General features: G+C 49.8%; 1 protein-coding gene across 3 annotated transcripts in view; it reads right to left on the bottom strand.

Annotated features, from left to right (window-relative positions):
* Positions 1-681: 681 nt before the first annotated feature.
* Uvssa (UV stimulated scaffold protein A) overlaps positions 682-24390 on the bottom strand; it is a 38878-nt gene continuing 15169 nt past the window's right edge. For 2 of the 3 annotated variants that reach the window (XM_036201330.1, XM_036201331.1), the window contains exons 8-15: positions 21713-21955; positions 15385-15490; positions 7204-7375; positions 6645-6767; positions 4973-5156; positions 4357-4468; positions 1929-2103; positions 682-791 (exon numbers count right to left, since the gene is read on the bottom strand). In XM_036201330.1, coding sequence (XP_036057223.1) covers positions 698-791; positions 1929-2103; positions 4357-4468; positions 4973-5156; positions 6645-6767; positions 7204-7375; positions 15385-15490; positions 21713-21955 — 1209 coding nt within the window. In that variant the 3' untranslated portion in view covers positions 682-697. The remainder of the gene's footprint in view (positions 792-1928; positions 2104-4356; positions 4469-4972; positions 5157-6644; positions 6768-7203; positions 7376-15384; positions 15491-21712; positions 21956-24390) is intronic. The other variant, XM_036201332.1, reaches the window with a different exon arrangement.

The following is a 24390-nucleotide window of genomic DNA, read 5'->3' as shown; positions in this document are numbered from 1 at the left end:
TTTGCATGAGGACATAGAGGCTTCCAGTCTGAGGAAACAGGAACAGGTGAGGTGGCTGTGGCTTGTTCTACTTCTCTGATCTTCCAGCATTCACCCCAATAACGGGCACCGGGTTTGTTCTTATTAATAAGACCATTTAAGATTCGTGCTACAGTGGGGTGCTTGCCTTTACCCCTGACTCCAATGTGGTAGGCTCTCCTGAGACCTCCCCCTCCCCAGCCCCAGCCCCACCGCCCTGGAAACACACTCTCCTTACAAAGTCTGGCCAGCCTGTAACTTACTATATATACTAGGCTAGTTTTTAACTTGTGTTGGTTCTCCTGCTCTGCCTCTTAAGTGCTAGGATTATAGGTGTGCATCACTTCATACTGCTTTTTGTTGTTTTTCAAGCAGCCTTGCTCTGTAATCCATATTGGCCTAGAACTCACAGTCTTGTTTATGTTCCCAAGTGCTGGGATTATAGGTATGGTGCCATATGCATGGTTCAAATTGTTGGAAACCAAACTTTGGCTTTACCACTAAGCTGAATTTCCTGGCCTACTGGAAAGTATTGTAATGCACCATTTTCCATTGTTATTTACATACATAAAAAAACAAGTTCTGATTCTAACCAGACCTAACTCCTATCCTAGTAAGCTGGTGAAAAGAAAAGAACTGATGGCCAAAGGGGACCACAGCACATTCATCCCACACTCTTTTAATTCAGTGCATAATTAAACTGGTTCGCAAACTTCTCATGTTTCTTCTGGTCCATCTGGTTCATGGCAGCAACAACTCTCTGCACGGCTGCCCTATGGAGAGAGCAAAGTAAGAGATGACTAAGGACCTGACAAGACTCTGGGGTTCTGGGTGGGCTTACTGCCTTTGGACCTTATAAAGGCTTCCAGTGGGTATGGACTCCTATAAGGTGGACTCAGAGTGGGGCTCACCAGTCTGAGCTATAACCCACCATGGGCCTTGGCTGTGTCTCCCAGCCCTGAAGGCCATTTGCAAGAGCAGACTCTTGTTAATCCCAGGCTGCACCCCATGGTGAAGGCACGGGCGAACATGGGCTGCATGTCCAGAGGTAAGGGGACTCAGTAGAAAGAGAAAAAGGAGAAAGCAGGAGGCTATGTGGCCCAGCCTCCACCCCCTCCTCCCGCCCCAGGCTGACCAAGGAGCTTATTGACCAGTACTATGATGAAGTATCTGACCCCAGAAGTGCTGGACGCTATGTCTGCCTTCTCTGAGGTTACAGAGCAGAGTTAACCCTCTTGTGAGCATGGCACTGACCCAGGGCACAGCAAAGCCAGCATCTGGCCTTTTAGGGCCATCTTTCTGCAGCTAGCTCTACTTACAGAGAGGTGGCTGTGGACTCCTAGGAAGAATATGCAAGGCCCCCAGCTGCAGCTCTGGTCCCAACCAGCTCTTGTCTTGGCCTTTCACTGGTCAGGGCTGCAGGTCACTGTGATGGCTAATCTTGGTTATCACCTTGACTATTTGTGGGGGCCCAAATTAGACAGGGTCAGAGATTCTGAGCTTGCTTTACCCAGCAGGGCTGCATAACAGGGTGATCTGGCCAGGGTTGCGGTTACCAGGTGTTTGGAAGGGTCTACACTTGGCTGTACAGTGTGCTTTGATCTTGCAAGGGGGAGGTCTTTTCCCTTGGCATATTATGAAAAGCCCTTTTGAATAAAGCTCTAGGTGACTGAGTATTGACCCAGGGCCCTCCTGAAGCTATCCTGTGTCTCTATCTTTACATCTAATATTTCCTCATGCCTCTCTCCTCTACCCAAGAACCCTTTGAAAGGTGGGAGCAGGTTGGAGCTGGACTCCCACGGACTCTCACAACTAATATAATCACCAGAAACTCCTGGCAACTCAGGTGGCTCTCCCCCAACATATCCTAGACCAAAGCCCGAGGCCTTGGGCCAGTGATGAGCTCTTACTTGGCAAAGACCTTCTTCTCCAGGCGGGCCCGGGAGGTGTTGGCACGCTCTCGGAGGTCGGTGAGGTTGGGGTGCTTCTTCTTTTTCCCTTTGCCCTTCTTGCCATACTTGGATGAGCCGAGGTCCACCCCTGTGGCTGCCTCCACGTCCTTCATAAACTCAGGGTCCTGCCAATCTGAACAAACTTGAAGGTTTCAAAAGGTGCCTGGCACCACCAGGGGTGACCTTGTGGGTTTCTTCCTGATGGAGGGCTGGAGCCTGCCTGCTGCACGCCCTCGTACTACCATCTGAGAGGGTCTGTGCTGAGTGACATGGCCACCTTGGGGAAGAGACCCACTCAGGGATATCTCTTTCCTTATTCCCACTGCCTGCTTCTATTCCCTAGTCCCCCAGTATCCTGAAGGCTCCCACAGCTTGAACAGGCTACAAGGACCCAGGCAGGTCAGCCCCAGCAGCCACTACTCCTGGCACTCCTGACCACTCCAGCAGGACAGTACTCAAGGTCACTGGCCATGGAGTCAGAGTGTCTACAGGCTACTTCCCAACCTCCAGGCTGGGCTATGGCCAACCAGGCCAACTGTAGTGCTTTTCAGATGTATTTGCTGGCTAGTGGGCATGTGAGGCAAGGGTATCCAGAGTTGAGGTGTATTGCAGGCTACAGATGGGTTCTGTGGTTCACAGGAAATGTGGTTATGGGTCTCAGAAGGCAGAGCAGAGTTACCCCTCCGGTGAGCTAGGCACTACCTGTTGTAGCCACAAGGGTCTACAGAAAGTGAGGGGAATTGAACACCCAGCCCACTGAGCAGCCTCCTCACTACCAAGGCAGACCCATGGCAAGATCACTGCTCATGTGTAGGGCTGCTGAGACGGTTAGCCACATAAATAAGCACCAGGCAGTCAGAGCCTGGGCTGCCGAGTTCCCTGCTCAGTCTCTGCTGGCTCACCTCCACAGGCAGCCCTAAGCTCTGTTCGGCCTAGCTTGGGAGCGTCGGCCTAGTGAAGAGTGAGGCACAGTAAAACTGACTCTTCCAGGCCTCTGGGGAGCCTAGCTGGCAGAAGGGCGCCCGCCACTCCTCACTACACGGGCACCCAAATGCCAAAGATCCATGAGCTGGGGCAGAGTGGACAGGGAACAGTGCCTGGACAGGGTGGCAGCAAAGCCAGACTCTGAGATGGCATGTCTGTTGAGGGAGAAGCAAGCACGCCAGACAGACAGATGGCTTGGCCTCTCCAAGCTGATTTTTTTGAAGTGAAGGAACTCAGGACTGCACGATTCAGATACAGGGACGATTAATCCAAGATTAAGGAAAACTGTCTAAACAGTTTATCTCCCAGTAATAAGAAGGCGTCACAGTTTAGGAACCTGGTGAATGGAGCAATTGTTTAAACACAACGAAAAAATGCTGGCATCCAGTGGAGATGGAATGAGCACCTCAGGAAAATGAAGGAGCAATTTAAAAGCCTTTGAAGAAAATCAATAGACGCTGGGGCTGTGCGGCCTTCCTGGGCGCTGAAGGGCCCTGGAGCACCGTGTGCATTGTCACTGAGGTTAGCACCAGGGAAAAGAAAATTGCCCTGTGTGTGAGGGAGGCGGGATCAATACTGCAGTTAGTAAAGAGATGCTATTTCACATCTGACTGGCCAGCACCGGGCTTGGCCCGTGGCCTGATACCTGTTTGTTAACAAGCCACCGAGGGCTGGAAAACCAGATACTCTTCAGGGTTGACACAAAAATAGGCACTTAATTTGCTCCTGAGTGTGAGCCACCAGGGAAGGTTTCTCCTGAAGATGAACAGGTCAGGCCCTCCCCACCACTACACAACCCAGACACGTCTCTGGGTTCAGGATGAAACAGGAATTTGTGTCTACGGACCACAGGGCAAGAAGCCATGAAGGGGCCTGTGGACATGTCCCTTATAGAAGGGTCCCCCATGGGCTGACCACAGTCTCCAAGGCAGGTTTAAACACTAGTCTGTCTGAGTTTGACCACCCATGTAGATAGTGAGGTGAGTTGGAGCTGAGCAGAGCAAGCCAGAGCCAGCAGACAGACCACCTAGACTCTAGACACAAGAATTAGAGTGGGTGACCGTATCAGGGGAGCGAGACGGCTGCAGTTGCTTCATCTGCTCAGGAAGCAGGAATAGAACCAGAACCTGGGGGATTGTAGCTCCGCCATTGGAGTGGTGGAGTGCTTATCTAATTTATCAGACTCTGCGTTCAATCCTGCTGTGTAGATAATATAGTGGTCTATGGAATCAGGAGTATCCATATTCCTGTTGTGAGCCTTGAAGATAAAATACCTCACTCCATGTATACTCAACCTTGCCCATGGAGCCTCTGACCTGCTTCTCAGTCACAAATGGGATTTCCAACTTGGTGACCACAACTTGGCTGCGCCTGCAGCCCCTCTTGTGCACTCCATACCTACCTGGATGCGCCTGCTGCTGCTGAAGCTGCTGCCTTTGTTCACGGGCTCTGTCCTCTGGGTTGAGGGGCTGCCCCTTGTCATCTCTGGGGATGATCTTCCCATGGAATGGGCACTATGCAATGAACACAAATCAGCTGATGGCTAGGAGGGTGTACAAACAGCTCTAGGGGAGGGTGGCACAGCCAAGCCCTGTAATCATGAGACAGAGATCTGGGGAGGGACAGCAGCAGGAGTCTGAGAACTCAAGTCTGTCTGTCCAAAGCAACTTCTTTCCATTCTGCTACCTTCTGCATGCCTGGATATATGTCTCCAAGCTCAGGACAGCCCACACAGGGCTCCAGCTGCAGAGCAGCAGTCTGGCTGTTTTGGTAGTCTCTCAGAAGTGAATGTCAGGGCCCAGGGCAGAGAACTCAAGCATGATTCTCTGATGGTCAGCAGCTAAGCAATTATGACACTGCTTCTAAGGCCTCTTCTACAGGGCTCTTTGAGGCTTACTAGTATCCCTGGTCCAGAATGGAGGCAAAGAGGACAAGCACTTCCCCAGGCCATTAGTTGTGGCCCAGCCTCTCCTGGGTAGCCACAGCTTCGTGCCAATGGCCTTGCCCACCAGCCTTACCTTCAGCCGATCCTGGCGCTCGCAGAGCCTGCCATTAGGCTTCAGGGCCCGGCACTGGTGCTGCACGGGCTCAAACTTCCCTGCAAAGGTAATGTGTCGGCTATGGAGCATCTCAGAAACATGGGCACTGTCCACCTCCTCCTCTACCTCGCTGGGTTTCCAGAAGCGGTGTTGAGAGTCAGATCTGCAAGGTGCACCAGAGACCCTCAGAGTGGCTACTGTGGACCCAGAAGGGGGGATCTGGCCCAATCCCAATGCACCCCAATTGTACCTCAACCCTGGGGAGAGTACTGACCCCTGGTGGCCTTGAGGCCTTCCTGGACTAGAGAACATAATCACTGTAACCAGGTTCAAATAATGATGTTCATGAACCAGCCAAAGATGGTGGGTATAACCACTAGCCTGAGCTCAGAGTCTCCTTGCAAAGCAGACAGCAGCTCCAGGGCCCTCAGACTGTGGCTTTGAGAGCAGCATGAGTCCATGTCACAGGTCCCTTTGCCACCAAGTGGGAGAATACAGGCTCTGACATTGACATGGCACCAATGACCCAGAAGAAGAAGCATAGATAAATTCATATCCAGACTTCATGCAGTGCTAAGGGACCCAAAGGATGGAGCTTTTACTCTCTTGCTATCATCAAACCTTGCTTCCTCCTCCTCCCCCGTGGCAGTGCTAGGGATTGAACCTAAGGCCTCATGCATGCTAAGCAAACACTCTACCACTGAACTATAGCCCCAGCCCATTACCAAACCCCATTAAAGCCACTTTTATCTGGATGCCAGAGAATGGGGCAGGCTTTGCCACTGTGCCTCCTGCCTGACACACGGGAGGATTCTATGGGCTCTGCACATGGATGCCAGTTGCCCCAAGAGCTGGCACCTCTGTGGATTGCTCAGAGATGGTGGGGCAAATGGTGGGCAGAAGGGTAATGGGGCCCAGGATCCTGACTGGTCCTGGCTATGGTTGGGAGCAACAGCATCCAATGACAGAGTACTGCGATGGCAGCAGCAACACAGAGGTAAGACTTGAACTTGGGTCAGTGCCTCACAACACGCCTAACTGTACCAATATTTAACCCATGGAGCCTCAGGGCAAAGCCCTGGACCAGGACTCTCCATGGGGAACCTGGCTCCATTTCTTAGGCTTCTAGAGGTCCCAATTCCTGTCATGTAAGTTTAGTGCCCAGCCAGCCCAGCCTGGGGCTCACACAGTCATTAGCTTTACTGCTCTTGGACTCTCAGCTCTAGCTCTTAAGTACAGTACCAGCAAATGCAACCTGGGCCTTTCCAACCGCCCCTGACTCCTCCTTCCTGTACATGAGTCTTCACCTGTACTCCTAGATGTGTCCTGCTATCCCTACGCCCTTAGCTGTCTGCAGCCTGGGTTCTGCTGGGGTAGCCCCACTCAGAAGGTCCTTGCAGAACAAGAATCCAACTTATGACCCAGTTAACACTGTGTGCATCAGCCTCCTGCATCTTAAGGAGGTGCCACAACGGCCAGGAGGGTCTCAGGACTGAGCTTTCTTCTTCACACTGAGTAATGGATGAAGTTTATGGGTACCTCCTGAATAAGCAATAGTAAGGTTCAAGCACCAGTGTCTGAAGAGCCAGAGAACAGATATACAAAGCCATGCCATGCTCTGAGTCCTGAGAACCAGATAGGTTAGACTCACTTAAGGATCTTTCCAGCTGTTAGTTTCTCCTGGCCCCAGTAACACAGGTCCACTCCAAAGGGTACAATGGGTGCTCGAGCCCGCTCCGCCTGCTTCTGGGCTTCCTTTGGCCCCAGAAGTAACCTGAAAACAGATCAGCACATGTAGGCTACCCATTGCTTGTGTGACCACTTGCCTTTCCCTCCCACACCCCAGTGCAGCCCAGAGGCCTGGGGTCAGCATGAATAAACTACGTTAGGCCTGCGGTTTCAGAATGGCTAATGAGGTCTAGCAAAAAGCCTGGCCTACTGAGCCCTAGCTCTGATCTGTGATGTGAACCTGCCTGACATTTCCTTCAAGAATGGGGCCTGGCTGCAGGAGCTCTAGAGGGTTGCTGCAGACCCAGCTGAGCTCCATGCCCCACATTAACAGATGCTACTTGTCTAGGGTTACAAACATACACAGGGGTGAGGTGGGGTGGGGTGGTGGCGGAGGTTCTTGGGAACCTGTTCAGGCCAACCCAGACAGGTGGTGGCAGTATTAGACAGTAGGCCCAACAACATGGGACATCTAGAGTCACCTGGTAGAGGAGGGTGAAGTGGACGGCAAGCTGTCCTGGAGCCGCAATAGCTGGGCAGCTGCAGAGGTGGGGTCTGATGCCTCCTCTTCCTTTCTCATCCTTGTCCTCTCCTGTAAGCTGCACACAGCTCTACCTTTCTCGAGAGTCTTCAGTGAGGCCTTTGGCTCCAGCCCTGAAATGACAACGTGTCCAGAGCAAACTGGGGGAACACCATGTGGTCAGGCCTCAGGTGCACCCACACATGATAACATTCACTTCTCTAATAGCACACGAAATGCCTGTCATCTCAACTTCTTAGACAGGGGCCGCACTCTTATGTAGGGGACACAGGGCAAGGACCCAGGCAGCCCTAGCCTACGGGGACTGTCACTAGAAGCCTACTCAGAGTTGTTCACAGCATGGACCAACAATATTGTCACCTTTGCCCACAGCTTCTCACAGTGAGAGGATGGACTTTGTACTGGCTGGTTTTGTGTGTCAATTTGACACAAGCTAGAGTCACCAGAGAGGAAGGAGCCTAGTTGGGAAAATGCCTCCAGGAGATCCAACTGTAAGTTATTTTTCTCAATTTGATATCAGTGGGGGAGGTCCCAGCCCATGGTGGGTAGTGACATTCCTGGGCCGCTGGTCCTGGGTTCTATAAAAACCAGGCTGAGTAAGCCATGGGAACCAAGCCAGTAAGCAGCTCCCCTCCATGGCCTCTGCTTCAGCTCCTGCCTCCAGGATCCTGCCCTGATTGAGTTCTTGTCCTGACTTCCTTTAGTGATGAACAGCAATGTGGAAGTGTAAGCCAAATAACCCCTGCCCCCAACTTGCTTTCTGGTCATGGTACTTTGTTGCAGTGGTAGAAACCCTAACCAAGACAGACTTCTGCGTACAAAACCTGCTATGCTAAACAGAGGCTACCCATAGTGTGCATATATAGTTCCCTCCCCGCCCCCCCACAGCAGGCCTCCCTTCACTGAGCAAGGAACAGAGAAAAGCAGCCTTTGTACTCCTGCAGCGACACGATTCCAGCTGGGACTTAGCAGTGCCTCTTCTCCCTGTGCTGTCCTCAGAGGAAACACCCAAGGTCGCTCCCAGCTTCTGCTCTAAACTTCAAAAGCCGCAGGGATAGCTGCAGCCAGGCCTGGGTTCTGTGACTGCAGTACCTTTTCTGTGGCTGTGAGGCAGCTGCCCCTGACTACAGGATGTCACCCTGGAATACCTGCCCTACTACCAGCTAGAGGAGGTTATGATGTTGACACTTGACAGCAGGATTTCCACAGGCTATGCCGATGACACCAATCTTAGCTCGGATTTACTCTCCCCTCTCCAATGGCAGAATCCTGCCACTTTGCTCCCCTGCCTGCACATTCTTGGGTCTGGCTCTTAGGAGGTTGCAGGGAGGGCCAACTCTGACCCCTGCAGGCCCCAGAGCATAGTCTGAACTGGGACTCCAGAGGCACTACCCATTTGTTACCCCACTTCTCACACTCATGGCAGGAGCAACGAGGGAGTCCTGCACTGACGAAGAAGCTCAGACTTCTGAGCACCCTGGCACCAGAGAGAGAGCAGATGATGCACCATTTCTTAGACGAGGCAGACTCCACAGCTGAGGTAGGACAAAAAGGGAAGAGGAGCTGAGGAGGACTGCAGGCGGCAGTCAGAAAAGGCAGACACCTTCTAGCAAAGACCAGGAGCAGCGGCTGGGGAGAAGATGGCGCAGCACTGGGAGCACTGGCTGTTCTTCAGAGCAGCGCCCCATGACAGCTTACAACCGCCTGACCCCAGTGACAGGGACCCGATACCTTCTTCTGGCCTCCTCAGGTGGGAGGCACACACATGGCACACAAACATACGAGCTGGCAAAACGCCCACACACATAAAATAAAATTAAAAACCAAAAGGACGAGGAGCAGGAAGTGCGGAAGAAGAAGGATTACTTGCTGTGTCTCTAAAGGGCAGAGGGACCAATGGTGAGGCATATGAGCAAGGGCGCAGAGCCCAGCAGTGGGAAGGGCAGATCTACAGTACTGCTGTCCTTGTCTCTGGAATTCCAGAGGAAATAAAATATAATTGGGGTGTAGGAAATAGTTGAAGAAATGAGCCAGTTTTCCTGAAATTAAGGGACTTGTGGCCTGCCAGAGGAGGCAGAGGGGCAACTTTGGCTGACAGAGGAAGTCAGAGAACACAACAGTAACCAAGAAAAGGTGAACTGGAAGCCTCACTTTCAGCCATAGCTGCAAGTTTAAGGCCTTGGAAAAGCCATCTTGAAGGATACAGGGAAGGGCTGGAGATACAGTGTCGTAGCAGAGCATCTGCCTAGTATGTGTGAAGCTCTGGGTCCCATCCTCAGAGCCACAAAAGAGAAAAAGGAAGAAAGGAACACAGTGAGTAGGAAGAAGAGCTAAGCTTACAGCTGAACACCCTGCTGAGCTGTCAAGCCCACCACAGGTACAGGAAGGTCTTGTGACCCAAGACCTTACAAGGACTACCATTTGAAGATTCTTTAAGAATACCCTTAGCATAAGTGATCCATCAAGAAAAAAAAAATCTAAATCACAAGTTCAGGGCAAGATAACAAGGAGCAGCTGATCGGTGGTAGTGCACATCTTTAATCCCAGTACTCAGGAGGCAGAGCCAGGCAGATCTCTGTGAGTTCGAGGCCAGCCTGGTCTACAGAGAGAACTCCAGGACAGGCACCAAAACTACACAGAGAAACCCTGTCTTGAAAAAACCAAAACCAACCAAACAAAAGATAACAAGGAGAAAATGACTTCTGACAACAGAACACTAACTCAGTGGGTACTAAGATACCAGGGTGGCCCAATGCCAGGGAGGTAGGATAAGTGGGTTCTTGATCACCTATCTTATGCAGAGGACAGTATAGAAACCATAAAAAAATTAGTGAGTGAGGGAGCAAAGGGCTGGGCTGGTGGTAGAAAACATGCTTAATATATGTGCAGCCCTGGGCTCTGTCCCCAGAACCACAGAATGGAAGCAGTGAATGTAAAAATATGTGAGTCTTAAAATTAGAGATAGCTCTCAGAAGGATATGAAGATTCATTTTTAAGTGGGAGAAAAAAGCCAAACAGCAGCAGCAAAGCCAGAAAACGTATGGTGCCCAGCTCTGAACACACTGAGGACCACCTGTCACATGGACTGATAAATCTGTGAGCCGACAGACTGGGCGAGTCAAATACATTTAGCTAATAAATAGCTACTGAGCAGCTCAAAGAAAAAAGTTAATAAACAATCAAGAGACAGCTGAGAAAATAGGTTAATACTGGGAAAGTAGATCTGAAGTTTAAAAAGTAGTACAAAAGAAAAAATATGTGAATGTATGATAAATGTGGATGGACCTGTACCTAATAGCCAAAGTACAAGCTGGACCTCACTTTTTTCTTTTTCTTTTCTTTTTTTTTTTTAAGATTTATTTATCTATTATGCATACAGAAGAGGGCGCCAGATCCCATTACAGATGGTTGTGAACCACCATGTGGTTGCAGGACCTCTGGAAGAGCAGTCGGTGCTCTTAACCTCTGAGCCATCTCTCCAGCCGTGGACCTCACTTTTATCCAGAACTTGGAGTGCTCAGGTAGGAGAATCTCAAGGCTGAGGCCAGTTACATAGTAAGAGCCTAAATCAAGAACAAATTCATTAAAAATGCTAAGTCTGTGCATTAATTTCTAGACTCAAGGCTGCAGTACTCAGAAGGCCTGGGTAGGAGGCCTTCAAGTTCAATGCAAGATACTGTTTCCAAAACCAAATCAAACAAAGTCTACGCATACAAAGAGACACCCATCAAGGCAGACCAACACACTGTACCTGAGGCCCTTGGGAAGGCGAAGCCTACAGCTCTGAGGGGTCACAGCACTAAGCCACCAGAGTTCTGGACTCACAATGGGCTTGTTGTAGAGCGGAGGTCAGCCTGACATGGCAGAGAAATGAGCAGCTGCTCCTCAGTGCTTCCTGGGGCCGTGGAGGAACGGGCCAAATCTGCTTCACTGCCTGTTCTATGACCAAGTTTTACTGGCCCGAGCTCTAGCCATTTGTCTGTGCTTTATCTGCCGAGTCTGGAGTGGAACTATGACAGAGACCTGACACAGCCCAGAAAGCCAAAATATTTACTTGACGCCCTTGAGAGACACATTTGTTGTCTCTGCTCTGGTACATCCAGTACACAGGTAAGGGCTCCTATCTCTTGAAGACTCATAGGTAAGGAGCAGAGGACTTGGGCAGCGTCACTCTGAGGGTAGTGGAGTCATAGTCAGCCACTGCCAGGCTCTAGAGCTCTATGGTCCTAAGGTTTGGGCACACTGTGTGTCAGAAGATACCAGGCAGCCCCTTCTCTGCTCCATCCTTAAAAACAGTGTCCAAGGTTTGGGTGGCAAACACTTCCATGTGACCCTCTGTGTTTCCCATCACAATGTTACCGGCAATGTGGAAGGCAGCAGTTAGCCCAGCCCTGCATACATACATACACAGCAGGGAGGCAAGGTTGGTAAGTGAACAATGTGACATTTAGATAGATACAATCGCAGCCAAAAGATCAATATGAGAATTCCTAAGAGTTACAAGAATGAAATATATTTTTCATTGATTTGTTGTTTTAAACCATTAAGAAGATGGGTAAGCGTGTTAGAGCAGGGTAAACACTCAGGGCACCGAACACACCACTGTTTTCACACCGTCGTAGAAAATCAATCTCACTGACATATTTTCAAAGTTAAAACCCAAAAAGCAGAGCACACTCCTCAGGCCAAGGGGTGTGTGGCCTAAAAGAGTGAGACGTCACCCTGCTGACCACCATGGCCCTGCTGCCTTGCAGGGTCTGACTCCAGTAGTCCCTTGGCTAAAATTTACTCCCATGGTTGCTTTTAGAAAGAATCATAAAAATGTCCAAAGCTCCTTTTTTTGTTTAAATTGGCCAAGTGGCACCTATTTGCCTGAAGCACTAAAGCAGACAGTGCGGGAGAGATGGATCGATAGGAGGAAATGGAGAGGCCGGGGCTCCGCACAAAGTTAGGCTGCCGCGCGCTGACATTATTGATTTTACCTAGTTCAGCTGGCCTTGTAATTAAAATGTAAATTTGAGAAAGAGATTATGTCCTGACAGAAATGGTAGGATTAAGGGGAAGATAAAAGCCCCTCAGTGAAAATTCAGAGAAAGAAATGAGAAAGAAAAAAGAGTCTGATTTCCTCAGCCGTGTGGATTTAGACTGAATCTAACACTTTAGATTCGCCTGTGTTTAATTGGAAAAACAGTGATGGACTATAAACTAGCATTATGAACTGAGCTCACTGCACAGTGTCTGTCTGTCTGGACACTCCAGCCTAGGCTGCTGGCTTAGTTCCCAGGACTCCCGAGGGAGTCTTCATTTGGTGCAATGATGGAGGCTTCCCACTTCCCATCCCTGCCACAAGTCCTACCCACGGGGCTAGTGCTCTTTCCTCAGCCCCTCCTGTGACTGCTCCAGGAATCATCAAACATTCCCTGGGCTCAAGGGCCCACCAACCCTGCCTTGGTTCCTATGGCCCTCAGCCCAATGGTGGCACTGATGGCCAGATTGTATGTACTGAGTGTGGCTGCTGTAGGTCTACCTATACACCCTGCCAGCCTACTCAGCCTCTGCCACACTTCCCACTTGATGTCATTTTGAAAACACAAAATAACAACACCTGGCTCAGACCACAACAGTCACTACTGCCTTCCAGGTCTAAAACAGGTGCCAGAGCTTTTCCAAGAAAGAGATGAACTAGAGACAATGAAGCAAGGCACCAGGGTCTCTGCCTTTCTGTGAGGCGGGATAAAGCCCTTACCAGCTTTGTAGGCCCTTCCACAGCCAGGTACACAGAGAAGGCTCTGAGGAAAAACACACAGGCTGATGCAGGAGCTATGGGTAGTGTAGTTATTGCTGCTAGATAACAAATAACCGAACACTCAGTAGTGGAACCAACAGTGTTCTATTGAAAATCATGGATTATTCTACATTAGGAACACAGCCCTGAGCCGGCTGGGGTGACCATGAGAAGATGTGGGGTGTAACTGCCAAACCAGAGTCACTTGTGATTGGTTCCCTGTGCTGCCAGGGCCTATGTAGCCTCACAGCAGGTTGCCCATGGCTGTGTCCAAACAAGTAACGTTGGGAGATGCTTCAAAGTATTTTTTACAACTCAGCCTCCTTTGCTGGACCCTAATGGCCAACAATCACAAGCCATCCAGATACAGGCAGACACAGAACCATCACCAATCAGGAGGACTACAGGATTTGCTCTAGCCCTGTCAATTCTACTGTGCCTATCTATCTCCCAGGGGTGACACTGAGTAGGAATCTGTCAACAGAGGCTGCTGTCATTGGCACCACCACTGGCCATTCATTCCCAAGCCATAGGCCATCTTCCTCTCCTCAGATGGAAAGAATCTGTTCTGTTCTTTGAGGACACTCTTCAGTGTTGGCTTGTCATTGCTGGCTGCTACATATGATCTGGAGCCACTCAAGGCCCGTGTAAAGTCAGACTTACTATATCTGCTGGAAAGATATGGAACATTAGAACAGGATGCAGAGGCCCAAGCTAAAAAATTCTGGTGCCAACCATGAGCCCTAAGACCCCAAGAGCCAGTCAATCCCCTAGCTTAAGAAGGAAAATGTGGCTTCCAAGGAGGGCAGAAGAACATTTTGGTAGGTAAGACTCTGGTACATCGGTAGGTGCTAACCACATTGCCTGGACCATGAAAAGTGTCCCTGCCGCACCTGACTTCACAGCCCACTGTTCTAGACTCTGGTGGCCTCAGATATAGCCACATCTATACCAGCACCTTGCTAGACCAGGGCCTCATCTAACTGAGGGTAAAAGAAACAGGGGGCAAAGACCACTATGGGCACAGGAGGATGGCCATGTCATCCCACGGTATGCCTGAAACACTTTTGAGTACTCCAGATGTTAGGTGTGGCACTGGCTTTGACCACTTTGGGTAAGGGTTTGGCCGTGAGGTATCTATCTTCCACTAGGTGAAAAGATAGGCTGGGAGATGGTAAAATGCACTTCAGGTAGAGATGGGTGCTTGGAGGAGCTTGTGGGTGGGGGAGGCTTGGAGTTCTTGCAGGCAGAAGAACCCCATGAGAGCACTGTAAGGCTAAAAGAAAGGGTGTATACAACTCAGCAAGGTGAGGGGCCCACAACCAGCAGATGGGCAAGCAGGGATAAGAGGGCAGCTCTACCAGGCAGGGCGCTTCAAGGAACATTACAACACTGGAACTCCTGCAGAGTGAGCCCAGCCAGGACATTATGCTCAGCCAAGGAGTCACCAGTACCCCCTTAGTGTGGAGGTTCCTCCTGACAGTCACACACTTACTGACCCCCAAGTGCCCAGCCTGCCCAGCAGATGGCACTGGGCAGAGGGTTGGGGGAGTGAAGGGTGAGTCTGCCTGGGCTAATTTGGTATGACACTACATTGGGTCATGTCTTCACACACGAGTCATATAATCATCTAAGTTCTCTTAACAAATCCCAACTCCACCCCACAGACACCAGTTCAAATCCACTTGTGTACTGCCTCCCAGAAGCCAGGGTACTTGTTTTTATTTGCTTCCTCTGGACATAAGCAATGCCATAACCTGAGCCTGTGACCTGGGTCCTGGATCCCCTTTAAGTTTCCCTCTGGAGGGCATAAAACTAGGGCACAGAGTGTGGCTTTAAGAGTTCTTGGAAAAGAGGAAAATCCTAGATGGGACATTCCTGTCTGTCACAGTGGTGCTGTGTGTGACAAGCTCATTCTTGCTATGGAGTTCAAATATTCCTGAGTCAGTGGTCACATCTGTGACCTCACAGACACAAAGCAGGGATGCTTTTTATCATGGTGTCTGCTTCCCTCCCAGCCTGGTGCAGGCTCTATGTGGGCAAAGGCATCCCCATCAGACTGCACCCCTGCCCTACAGCCAGAGCACCAAATGGCCCAGAAGACCCTGCATGATGGAAGCCTGCTATGTGCTGGCCCCCAGGGGGACTTGAGACACAAAAGAAAAACTCCACAATTTAAATACAAGCAACAATTACTAACACAATAGTTGTACAAGGGAAGCTGAAGGCTAAGCTCCCTGTGTTGATGTCACAACCTAGGGACATTGTCCAGAGTGGGGACCTATCTCCCCAGCACCCTGGATGCTCAATCTTGCCCCTTGTGGGTCCACAGCTCACCATATTCAGCCCGGAGGTGGTCAGGGATTCGAGGTTCATAACCCTCTTTCTCTGGGACCTCCACGAAGTCCTGATCCTCATCCTCGCTGTCTTCCAGGGCTTCTGTCTGTGGAAACATCCCCAAGTACAAATGAGGCCATCAGCTCTATACAACAGCAGCTGTCTGTAGACTGTGTACAAGTGTTGCTGCACATAGGGCCGTCTCTCTAATTTCCACATTAAATGTGGATGGTCTTCAATGACAGTGTCTCTAAGGCTGTTCTTATTCTTAAACCACGGTGCCTTTGCTAAGCTCTCTCCTGGAGCCATGTCCTAATCACTGCCAACTCTCTTGTGCCAGTGCAGTGTGCATGACCAAGTACTTTGCACACCTGGCCCATCCCCATTAAGCAGGCAGCAGGGCCTGAATTAATGCTGCTGCCATCCCATCTACCGCGCTGCCATGCCCAAGCGAGCCACCAGGGTCACAGGTCATAGCATTCGCTATGCCTCAGACACACTGCTCCTCTAACCTCACTGTCGAAACATCCTCTGATGAAGTTCCTCCTGCCCTACCTCCCACTGACTTGATATTCTTCCAGAGCCTTCCACACTCAGGATAGGATGCCAGAAACCCAACCTTCCTCCATTGGCCACCTGTCACACTAGGGGGCCAGGCTCAGCTCACCAGGACAAGGAGGTCCATGCCCTAGGGATGTGGTACCCCTCAGACTGGAGTGGCCCCTTGAGCTGTGATGCCCTTGGATTTGGGTGCTCCCCACGTTTCAATGCCCTTTGCAGCTTCCAAAGCTCCAGAGCAATTGACTGGGCATGGTGCTGCACAACTTGAATCTGAGCGCTCTTCTGTGGATGAATGAAGGGGAATGTGTATAAGGAGTGAGATACAGAGAGGATTCAATTACAGTAACAATCCACAGAGCTCTAGTTGACCAGCAGGAGCTCTGCACTGAATATCCATCAATGTCTGAGAGTGGACTGTGCTGTTGGGAGGCAGAGGCAGGTGGATCTCTGTGAGTTAGAGGAGGCCAACCTGACATATGTAGCAAGTGCCTGGACAGCTTCATAATAGTGATAATAGAGAGACGCTGTTTCAAAACAAAACAAAATAAAACAAAACAAAAAACCAACCAACCAACTAAACAAACAAACAAAAGCTCCAGGGCAGAGTTGAGACAAGGAAGGCCCTTGTCAAGTGAATGCCAACTACTGGGACCCTTATAGGGTTATAAGAAAAACTTTGAAAAACTTTTTAAAAACCACTTCCAACAGTGACACTTTGAATTCACAGATGTTACTCATGGTCTGAACTATTTCCTGAAGAAAGGACATCTAAGGAGTAGCTTCGATTTCCAGGTCAGGAGCCACTGTGCATCGCAAGCCAAGCCAAGCCAATGATAACCACCATGGAGGAGGGATCTACAGTGCATCACCTACTTACGCCCTAGCTCAGCATGCTGCCCGCCCAGGGAGAGGCAGGCTCCATCGTGGGGCTGCGGGTGCCATCAGCAGCCACATCTGGCTGTGCCTGCTGGCCCCATGCCCCAGCCTGGGAGACTGCTGCCCGAGAGAGCATAATCAGATGCAAATGCACTTTGTTTTGGTGCAGCCCACAGTCGTGCATCTGGGAAGCACGGGGACATTAATCATCGGAAACTGTAATTTTTGTTATCAGTCTAACACTGATCAAAAGGGAAGCCTGTCTCCACCGCTGACCTGTGAAACGTCCCAATTATACTCTTTGGAAATGACAGGGGCACTTAACTCCCGAGCTGAGCAAATGACGACGATCAATCACGTTTGAATAACAATGAGCCACGGACCTGAAAATTATTTTTGTATAGAATCTACCCAGGAATTTATGAAAGGTGGAAAGCAGCCCAAGGTTTTAGGGCATTACGGGCTCAGCTAGTGCAGTGCGTATCAAACACTAAACAGAATTTATGTGTTTTAATTTTCTAAAAGGTAGATGTGGGCTGGGTGCTACAATGCATAACATATAGTGCCAGGTTTTAAATATGGGGGTCATTTTCATAAAATATTATGCTTATTGCTCACACCCTTGAATTTTGCTGGGGACTTTTTATCAAAATTTCATTCCCTAAAAATATTCAACTGCTTAGGTAACTATTAGAATTCTATCTTCTTCCTCCCCAACTAAATCGTTTATTTTTGAGATTAAATTTGAAGCACTGGTTTCTTCCCTGTTCTTAAATGAGCACGGATAAGGCCTCTGACTGTCTGCTTTTCTACCACATTTGCCTTGAAAAAGACCCAGGCTTCCTCTGGGGCCACAGAGAGACTTGCCAGCCACTCCTACACTTTACTCTGCAACTCTTGGGAGATGGAGTCCTCACACTCACCAACTAGAATTTAGAGATGCCACTGTTAATACTTAAGTGAAGTTTTCATTCACACTTGGTACTATTTGCAGTAATACCGATACTGCAAATCCTTGGTGCGGAAGTTACCAAGGACAGCTGACCGATGAGCTATACCTGAGAGACGGGAAATTACTCTGATGTGGGAAAGCTCTGAGCTCTGGCTGTCAGGACACTCCTGTGACCTGCTCAGAAATATTATGGTCACAAGGGGCAGTCCCCTGGAAAGGTAACACAGCCCAGAGGAGAGAAGGCCTTCTTCACGGGATGGTCTTGAAGCTCAGTTGACCAGCCTCCACTTACTATTTCAGAATCTAAATAATCAGGAGGTCATGACAACTGAGGTGGTAACCTGCCTTTAAGGTCACAGGGGAGGTCAGACAGAAGGCAGCATCCAGAGAGTCCACTAAAAGTAGCTGGGTGCCGAGGATCCTGGGAAAGATCTCCCACCTGGTAAAAAGGCATCAGTCCTGGTAACATCTTCAAAATGAGGTCAGACTTTTGAAATGTTCTTAAGAACAATTTACTTTTATTCCACATGAGGGCCAAGTTTTCTCCTGTGACAAAACAACACAAAACAAACTTCGGGAAACCAGGGGGTGGGGGTAAGGGGGGTGGTGATGACCAACCCTTAATGAGATCTGCATAGGGAGTTACACACCAGCTGGGCATCTCTCTCATACTTTTTCTGACAAGTGAAATCCTTGAGTGCCTTTGAGGCTTAGGGTGGGTGGTCAGAACCCTTCTAGCCAATCAGGTGATGTCTCCCAAGCTGGCCCCCTGGTGGGAGTTACAGACCCCTACAGAGGGCCAACTCATCCACCCCACAAGACAGACACAAGCTTTTACCCAATACTGTTGTCGTGGTAGGGGTACTGCTGGTTTTATACAAATTGACTCTCACCCACAGTTAAAAGGATTTAGAAAAATGAGTCGTCATGATCATAATTAAACAAGCAATAACACAGCTAAAATATACAATGCAATCAGTTTACAGAAGTGGGGTGGTGAGTGCTAATTATTTGCGAAGGAATGGGAAGAGCATCTCAACATCCAGAAAGCCATGGCCGCCAAGCCCAAAGCCTGGAGATACAGCTGGGACCATTAAATAAATTTTGTACGATCTAATTAACTTGGTGCGCAATCTCAATTACTTTTCACCCAAGAAATCACTTTTGTTCAGTTTTATGTGTGTCTATTTCCCTTTTAAAAAAAAAATGATGTAAGGCCTCGTCAGACAAGTGAGTTCCAAACTGCATTTGTCTTTCAGCGGCTTGATGGCTATGCATTTAAAAACCCATTCTATCTTATAAACTAAAAATTAAACGTGCTCAGCTGTGATGGCCGTCATTGCATCTGCTATTTATATGCTAATGCCCTCCCTGGAAGGCCGTGCAAATTGCCCGGCCAGGCCAATATCTCATGTGCATCTCGGCTGCCAGGGACGCACCTTCAGAGGACAGAGGGCGTGGCGTAGTGGTGCTGACCACGTGATAACACAGAACAGACACCTGGTGTCCACCGAGTCAGACCTGCCCAGGTGCAGACAGGGCTCTTGAGCATATGCTCAGGTCCAAATATTAATGCTGGAGCAAAACTTTGTTTTCTGGAATGACTGTTTCTATAAAGGCCATGCTCACAAAAGAGATCTCACAATAGCATTGCAGGACACACAGGGACAGGCCCCCCCCCCCTCCTCCTCCTCCTCCTCCTCTCTCCCCTGATCTAAATACTGAGGAACAGTCCACAAAACCTGCCCTTGAGAATCCAGCAATAGCCCTAGTGCCAGGGAGCTTCCCGGCACTGGCACTCAAGAGCTGAGTCTATCCTGCTACAAAGAGGTCAGGTACTCTGGGTTTACAGTGCTCCTAATGGGTATCCTCAAACCAGCTTGCTCTGGGAACCCATATATACAGGCTCCCAATGACAAGGTTGTGTGAGTGGTGCAGAGGCAGGGAGAGTTATCATGAATGAGGTTATGTGAACTCCACACATTAACATCCAATGAAGTGTGAAATCACTAATCATTCCTCCCAGGAGTGTGCACAGAAAGCCAACCACGCAGGGTGGAAGTGCGTCCTCACGACTAACACTTGCCAGGACTGGAACAGGGCCCTCCCTGTGCCTTGGCTGCCATCTCAGGTGAGAGCACGTGGCCAGCCTCCGGGCACATGAGGCCATGCTATGCTGTGTGACCTGTCCCAAAGGTGCTGGTACCACATTCATCAGGCAGCCTTTCCACTGGTCATCTGGGACTTTAGGAGGGGCCAAGACTCATATGAGTTTCTCAGTACTGCTTTCTCCTCTGTAAAATGGAGGAAAAAATCCGAGGGAGTACTCCTGGAGCTAAAGAGATAACATATGAGAAGGTGTTGAGAAAATGATTGGGCTGGACACTGGAACCAGGGAAAACCAAGACCAGATCTGTGCAGCAGGGGAGGGAGGGTACAGGCTGGTGGAGAGGCTGCTGAGCTGTTTTCTCCCATCCTCGTGAGCTGACCTCATAAGAACTTATGCTCACACCCCTCCCCACTCTCTGCTGTTGAGTGCGTGCTTGGCCTTCAGTGTGATGGAGGGAGCACAGCACTGGGAAGGCTGTTTACGGGCCCTGCTGCTGCACAAGGTCCCGCAAAGCTGATTTAGTTTCTCTGTTCTCCCTGGGTGTGCCTGACGGTTCAACATTTCATTCCCTGGGTTTTCTGCCTCTGTCCTTTTCACCTACAAAAGCAAATCCTGCACAGCCCAGGGAGCTTTCTTAACACTCAGCAGGAGAGGAGCTGGGCCTGGGTGAGCTCCCACAGTTGCACCCATGGGCCTGGTAATGAGGCTGATCTGAAAGGCGGGCTGGCCAGCACCCAACACAGAAAGTGAGCAAAGCTGCACAGCATGAACCAAACAGATTGATTTCCATTGCTGTGAGAGGGCGAAGATGAGTCTGTGGTTCCATCAAGGTGGCGGCCACATGGCCCCTAAGACTGCTGTGCACAAAGACACATTTATAACCACAGGAACAGGTAGACCAGCAGTCAGGAAGGACAGAACAGCTGCTGACAAGCCAGACATACTGATGTCTGCAATCACTGCTCTGACCACCAGCTGGTGGGAATTTGTGTTTTCTTAATTACATAATACAAACTAACCAAGATCAGAGCTACATAATGAAAAGCCAGGCAATTTAAAAGTTTTCAAAGGATTTTTATCAGTTTAAATAATGAGGCCGCCATGGATTATTATAGCTCTTCTGTAACAGAGCAGGTAGAAACTAACTCTACCAAATGGCCCTCCACATTGATCGGGTCAAGATTTATCCCCAGCCTGCCTCCAAACTGAGCTGGTGTGCATACTCTGTAAAGCAAATGCTTAGACATGTTTAAACTGGTTTAAGTATTTTTGAAGACAGACCATCTATGTCAAAAGGAAAGCAATACTGTGCAGAAACCAATGTCAACATTCAAATGGGAACTGGGGTTGGACTACAGAGATGCCTGAGGGAAAGGCAATAACCAGCACAGCCTGCGTCAACCCAACCTTCCAAAGACAGCCTGGACCCTTCCAAAGTCTGGGCTGCTGTTTATGACATTGTATTTGTTTCAATCTGACACATTTGTTAGAAGTTCTTAAATGTTTAAATCATGCATTATTGAATTAGTGTTCCCTGCTCAGCCTGTTCTACATGAGGAGTTAACGATGCCAATCCCGTGCTAAATGGGGAAACACTAGGAAATGATTTAAACCCTCCGTAAATTTTATTTGGAAATTAGTGAACACCTCATCATGATTTCTAATTAAAACAGCTCTAATTAACATAGACATTCATTAGCCCTCTCCCTGCCCCTCCCCCCCAAGACACTGGTGCAGCAGCCTTGCAAGGAGCTGCCCACCAGCTGCAGGAAGGGCGGGCGATGTGTAGATAGGCAGTCGCTGTATCTATTCTGGGAAGCAGTGCTCACCTGAGCCTGGGCGCTGCCACTCACAGTCCGGGAGCCGCCAATCACTTCATCTACAAGCAGCGCCTCTCTCGCTCTCCAGCTGCGGCAAGCAAAATCTCCAAGGACTTCAGAGCAGTGCCTTTCGTTCACATCAGTTTGTAGAGACAGGTCTGGGAAGTGTCCATTCAACTGACAGCAGAGCGCAGCAATCTCTGCCTTCCCACTGAAGGTAGGCATGATCAGTCTCACTGGGCCCAGGCAGCCCTACATACCCACAGATGGCCTGGGTCAGTGTGCTGACCTGTGTGACCAGAGGAGCCAGAGAGAGGACCCCCATAACACCCTGAAGGGCCTGTCTTCACAGCAGATCCTATACGCACAAGGGGAAGTAAGTAGCTGGGCTTCAGCTGTGAGGGTTACCATCTACCTGCTGAGACACTCATGTACTAATCTGGGTAAGAACAGGCTAGTAGCCACTGGGTGCAAAAAGGGATAGTGGAAACAATACAGGCCCTGGGCATCATCACATCAACCCAAGACTGCCCACCACATGCCACAGGAAGATTGTGCCCACAGTGTCTAAGGGCTGGGTCTCAGACTCCCATGTCTGTGTCCCGTGGGAGTTAGGAAATGGCCAGTGAAACTGCCCTCGGTCCTGGGAGCCAAAGAAGTACTGACATAGCCATGCCCTGACCATCTACTATGGGCCAAATACCCCCTTACACTGAAGGCAGATCCACAGCAGGAAGCTAGCACTGGGGCTGTTTAGGACAGCTAGCAGGAGTCAGGGCAAGCCACTCAGTCTTTTCGGTGTAGTACTAGGGGCTGCACCTAGTGCCTCCAACATGCTAGGCAGCACTCCACCACTAAGCTAAATCCCCGGGCCTTCTTTCCATTTTGAAGTTGCAGAGGCGGCCCTAGAAATCACTCTGCAGCCCAGGCTCGTTTTGAAGTAATAATCTTCCTGCCTCAGCCTTTCAAGTAATGGGGATCACAGGCTTGTACCACCAGGCCTGGCGTCCACTCGGTTGCCTTGAGTGCATGGCCATTGCCATACAGGTAACAGAGCCATGGGTAAAAGCCATGAGGAAAAACAGAGCTTCTTAGCTGGGCTCTGGGGATGGAAGTTGCACACCCGGAGCTGGCTGGACTAAATGCAGAGTCCTGACCTGGGAGGCTGCATGTCCTATCCACCCACAAAGGTATCACAAGTGGCCTGTAGGCCAGAAGAAGACTGCCCAGGTCTCCTCCAGCAGACGGCTACGCAGCAGTCAGGAAATACGGAGCTAAGAGACAAGGCTAAGGCAACTATGCCCAACAACACCCAGCTTTGTCTCTCTGACAAGGCTTTAGACCAAGGAGATCAACCAGCACTGCAGTTGGTCCCAGTAAGGTAGTGCAAGCTGGTAATACCTAGGCCTTGCAAAACCCAAAAACCCTGTGCTACCCAAGAGCATTCAAAGCTCTGTGGACAGTCCCTGGAACACTGGCTACCCAAGGATGTCCCTGCACTGCCAAGGCCCATCAGCAAGGTGACTGTCCACATAATGTAGGAAGTGGCTTGGCTGAGATCTTCAGGGAGGGACTGACACAGCAGACAGTGAGATGGCCTTCCACGTCATAGGCTCAGTCTTGGCCAAGCCTGATGTACTGATGACTTTGGACACGGAATGGAGAGATAAAACAAACTCTTCCTGACTGCTCCAGTGAGGGCTGGAGCAGTCACTTTCCACATGGCTAGAGAAATGTTCTCCACTGTAGACACACATTGCTCAAAATTCATAAATCTGACTTAGATAGTGACACAACAAAATGCAGCTCTCATAAGATGTTAACTGCACATACCAAACACTGCCAAACTCAACTGCAGCACTGTATTTCCATCACTGCCGTAAACGCAATGGTTGGCCGGCTGAAGGAGAAGCAAGGTCGCCCTCTGCTGGCCCACATCACACATACCCTCTGCAAAGCGGGGACCAGCAGTCAGGAGCTCCCTCCTACCTCATCTGGCTCCAGCACTTCCCGTACTGCACTTTCAATGTGCCTACTAGCTGCCACAGAGTGGTCAACAGGGTCTCTAAAGGCGAGACATGGGCTACTCTTGGTTTTAGGCTGGAGCAGTGGATGGCTTCAAATGTGACCTTTTCCCCGGTAAAAGACAGCGTTGTTTCTGCCTCAAAGCTAGCTTCCAAACCAGAATTTACAAGTCAGACTGCCAGGTGAGCTGGTCCACTAAGTGGCTCTCAACCTTCCTAATGCTGTGGCCCTTTAACAGTTCCTCAAGTTGGGGTGCTCCCCCCACAAAATTATTTTGTTACTATTTCATAACTATAATGTTGCTACTGTTATGAATCGTAATGTAAATATCTGATATGTAAGATATCTGATAGGTGACCCCATGAAAGAGTCGTGACCCACAGATTGAGAACAACTGCTCTAAGGCTATGTTCAGGGACTAGGCTCAGGGTCCAGCTTTACGACTTCCATGGGGAGGTGGCAGCTCTGATGTCTGTTTTCTCCGTTTGGGAACCAGCTGAGAGGAGCCTGTGAGATGTCTCAGCTGGGAAAGGCACTTGCCAAGGACTTGGGTCTTATCTCTGGACCTACATGGTACAAGGAGAGAACTGACTCTCACAAATAAATGTAAAAAAGTTTTAATTAAAACCAGCTGAGATGCCGGGCGGTGGTGGCACACGCCT

Source organism: Onychomys torridus, chromosome 10, assembly GCF_903995425.1.
Source record: "Onychomys torridus chromosome 10, mOncTor1.1, whole genome shotgun sequence".
Lineage (NCBI taxonomy): Eukaryota > Metazoa > Chordata > Mammalia > Rodentia > Cricetidae > Onychomys > Onychomys torridus.
The sequence above is the reverse complement of the archived record's forward strand: the minus strand, read 5'-3'. Positions and strand labels throughout refer to the sequence as shown.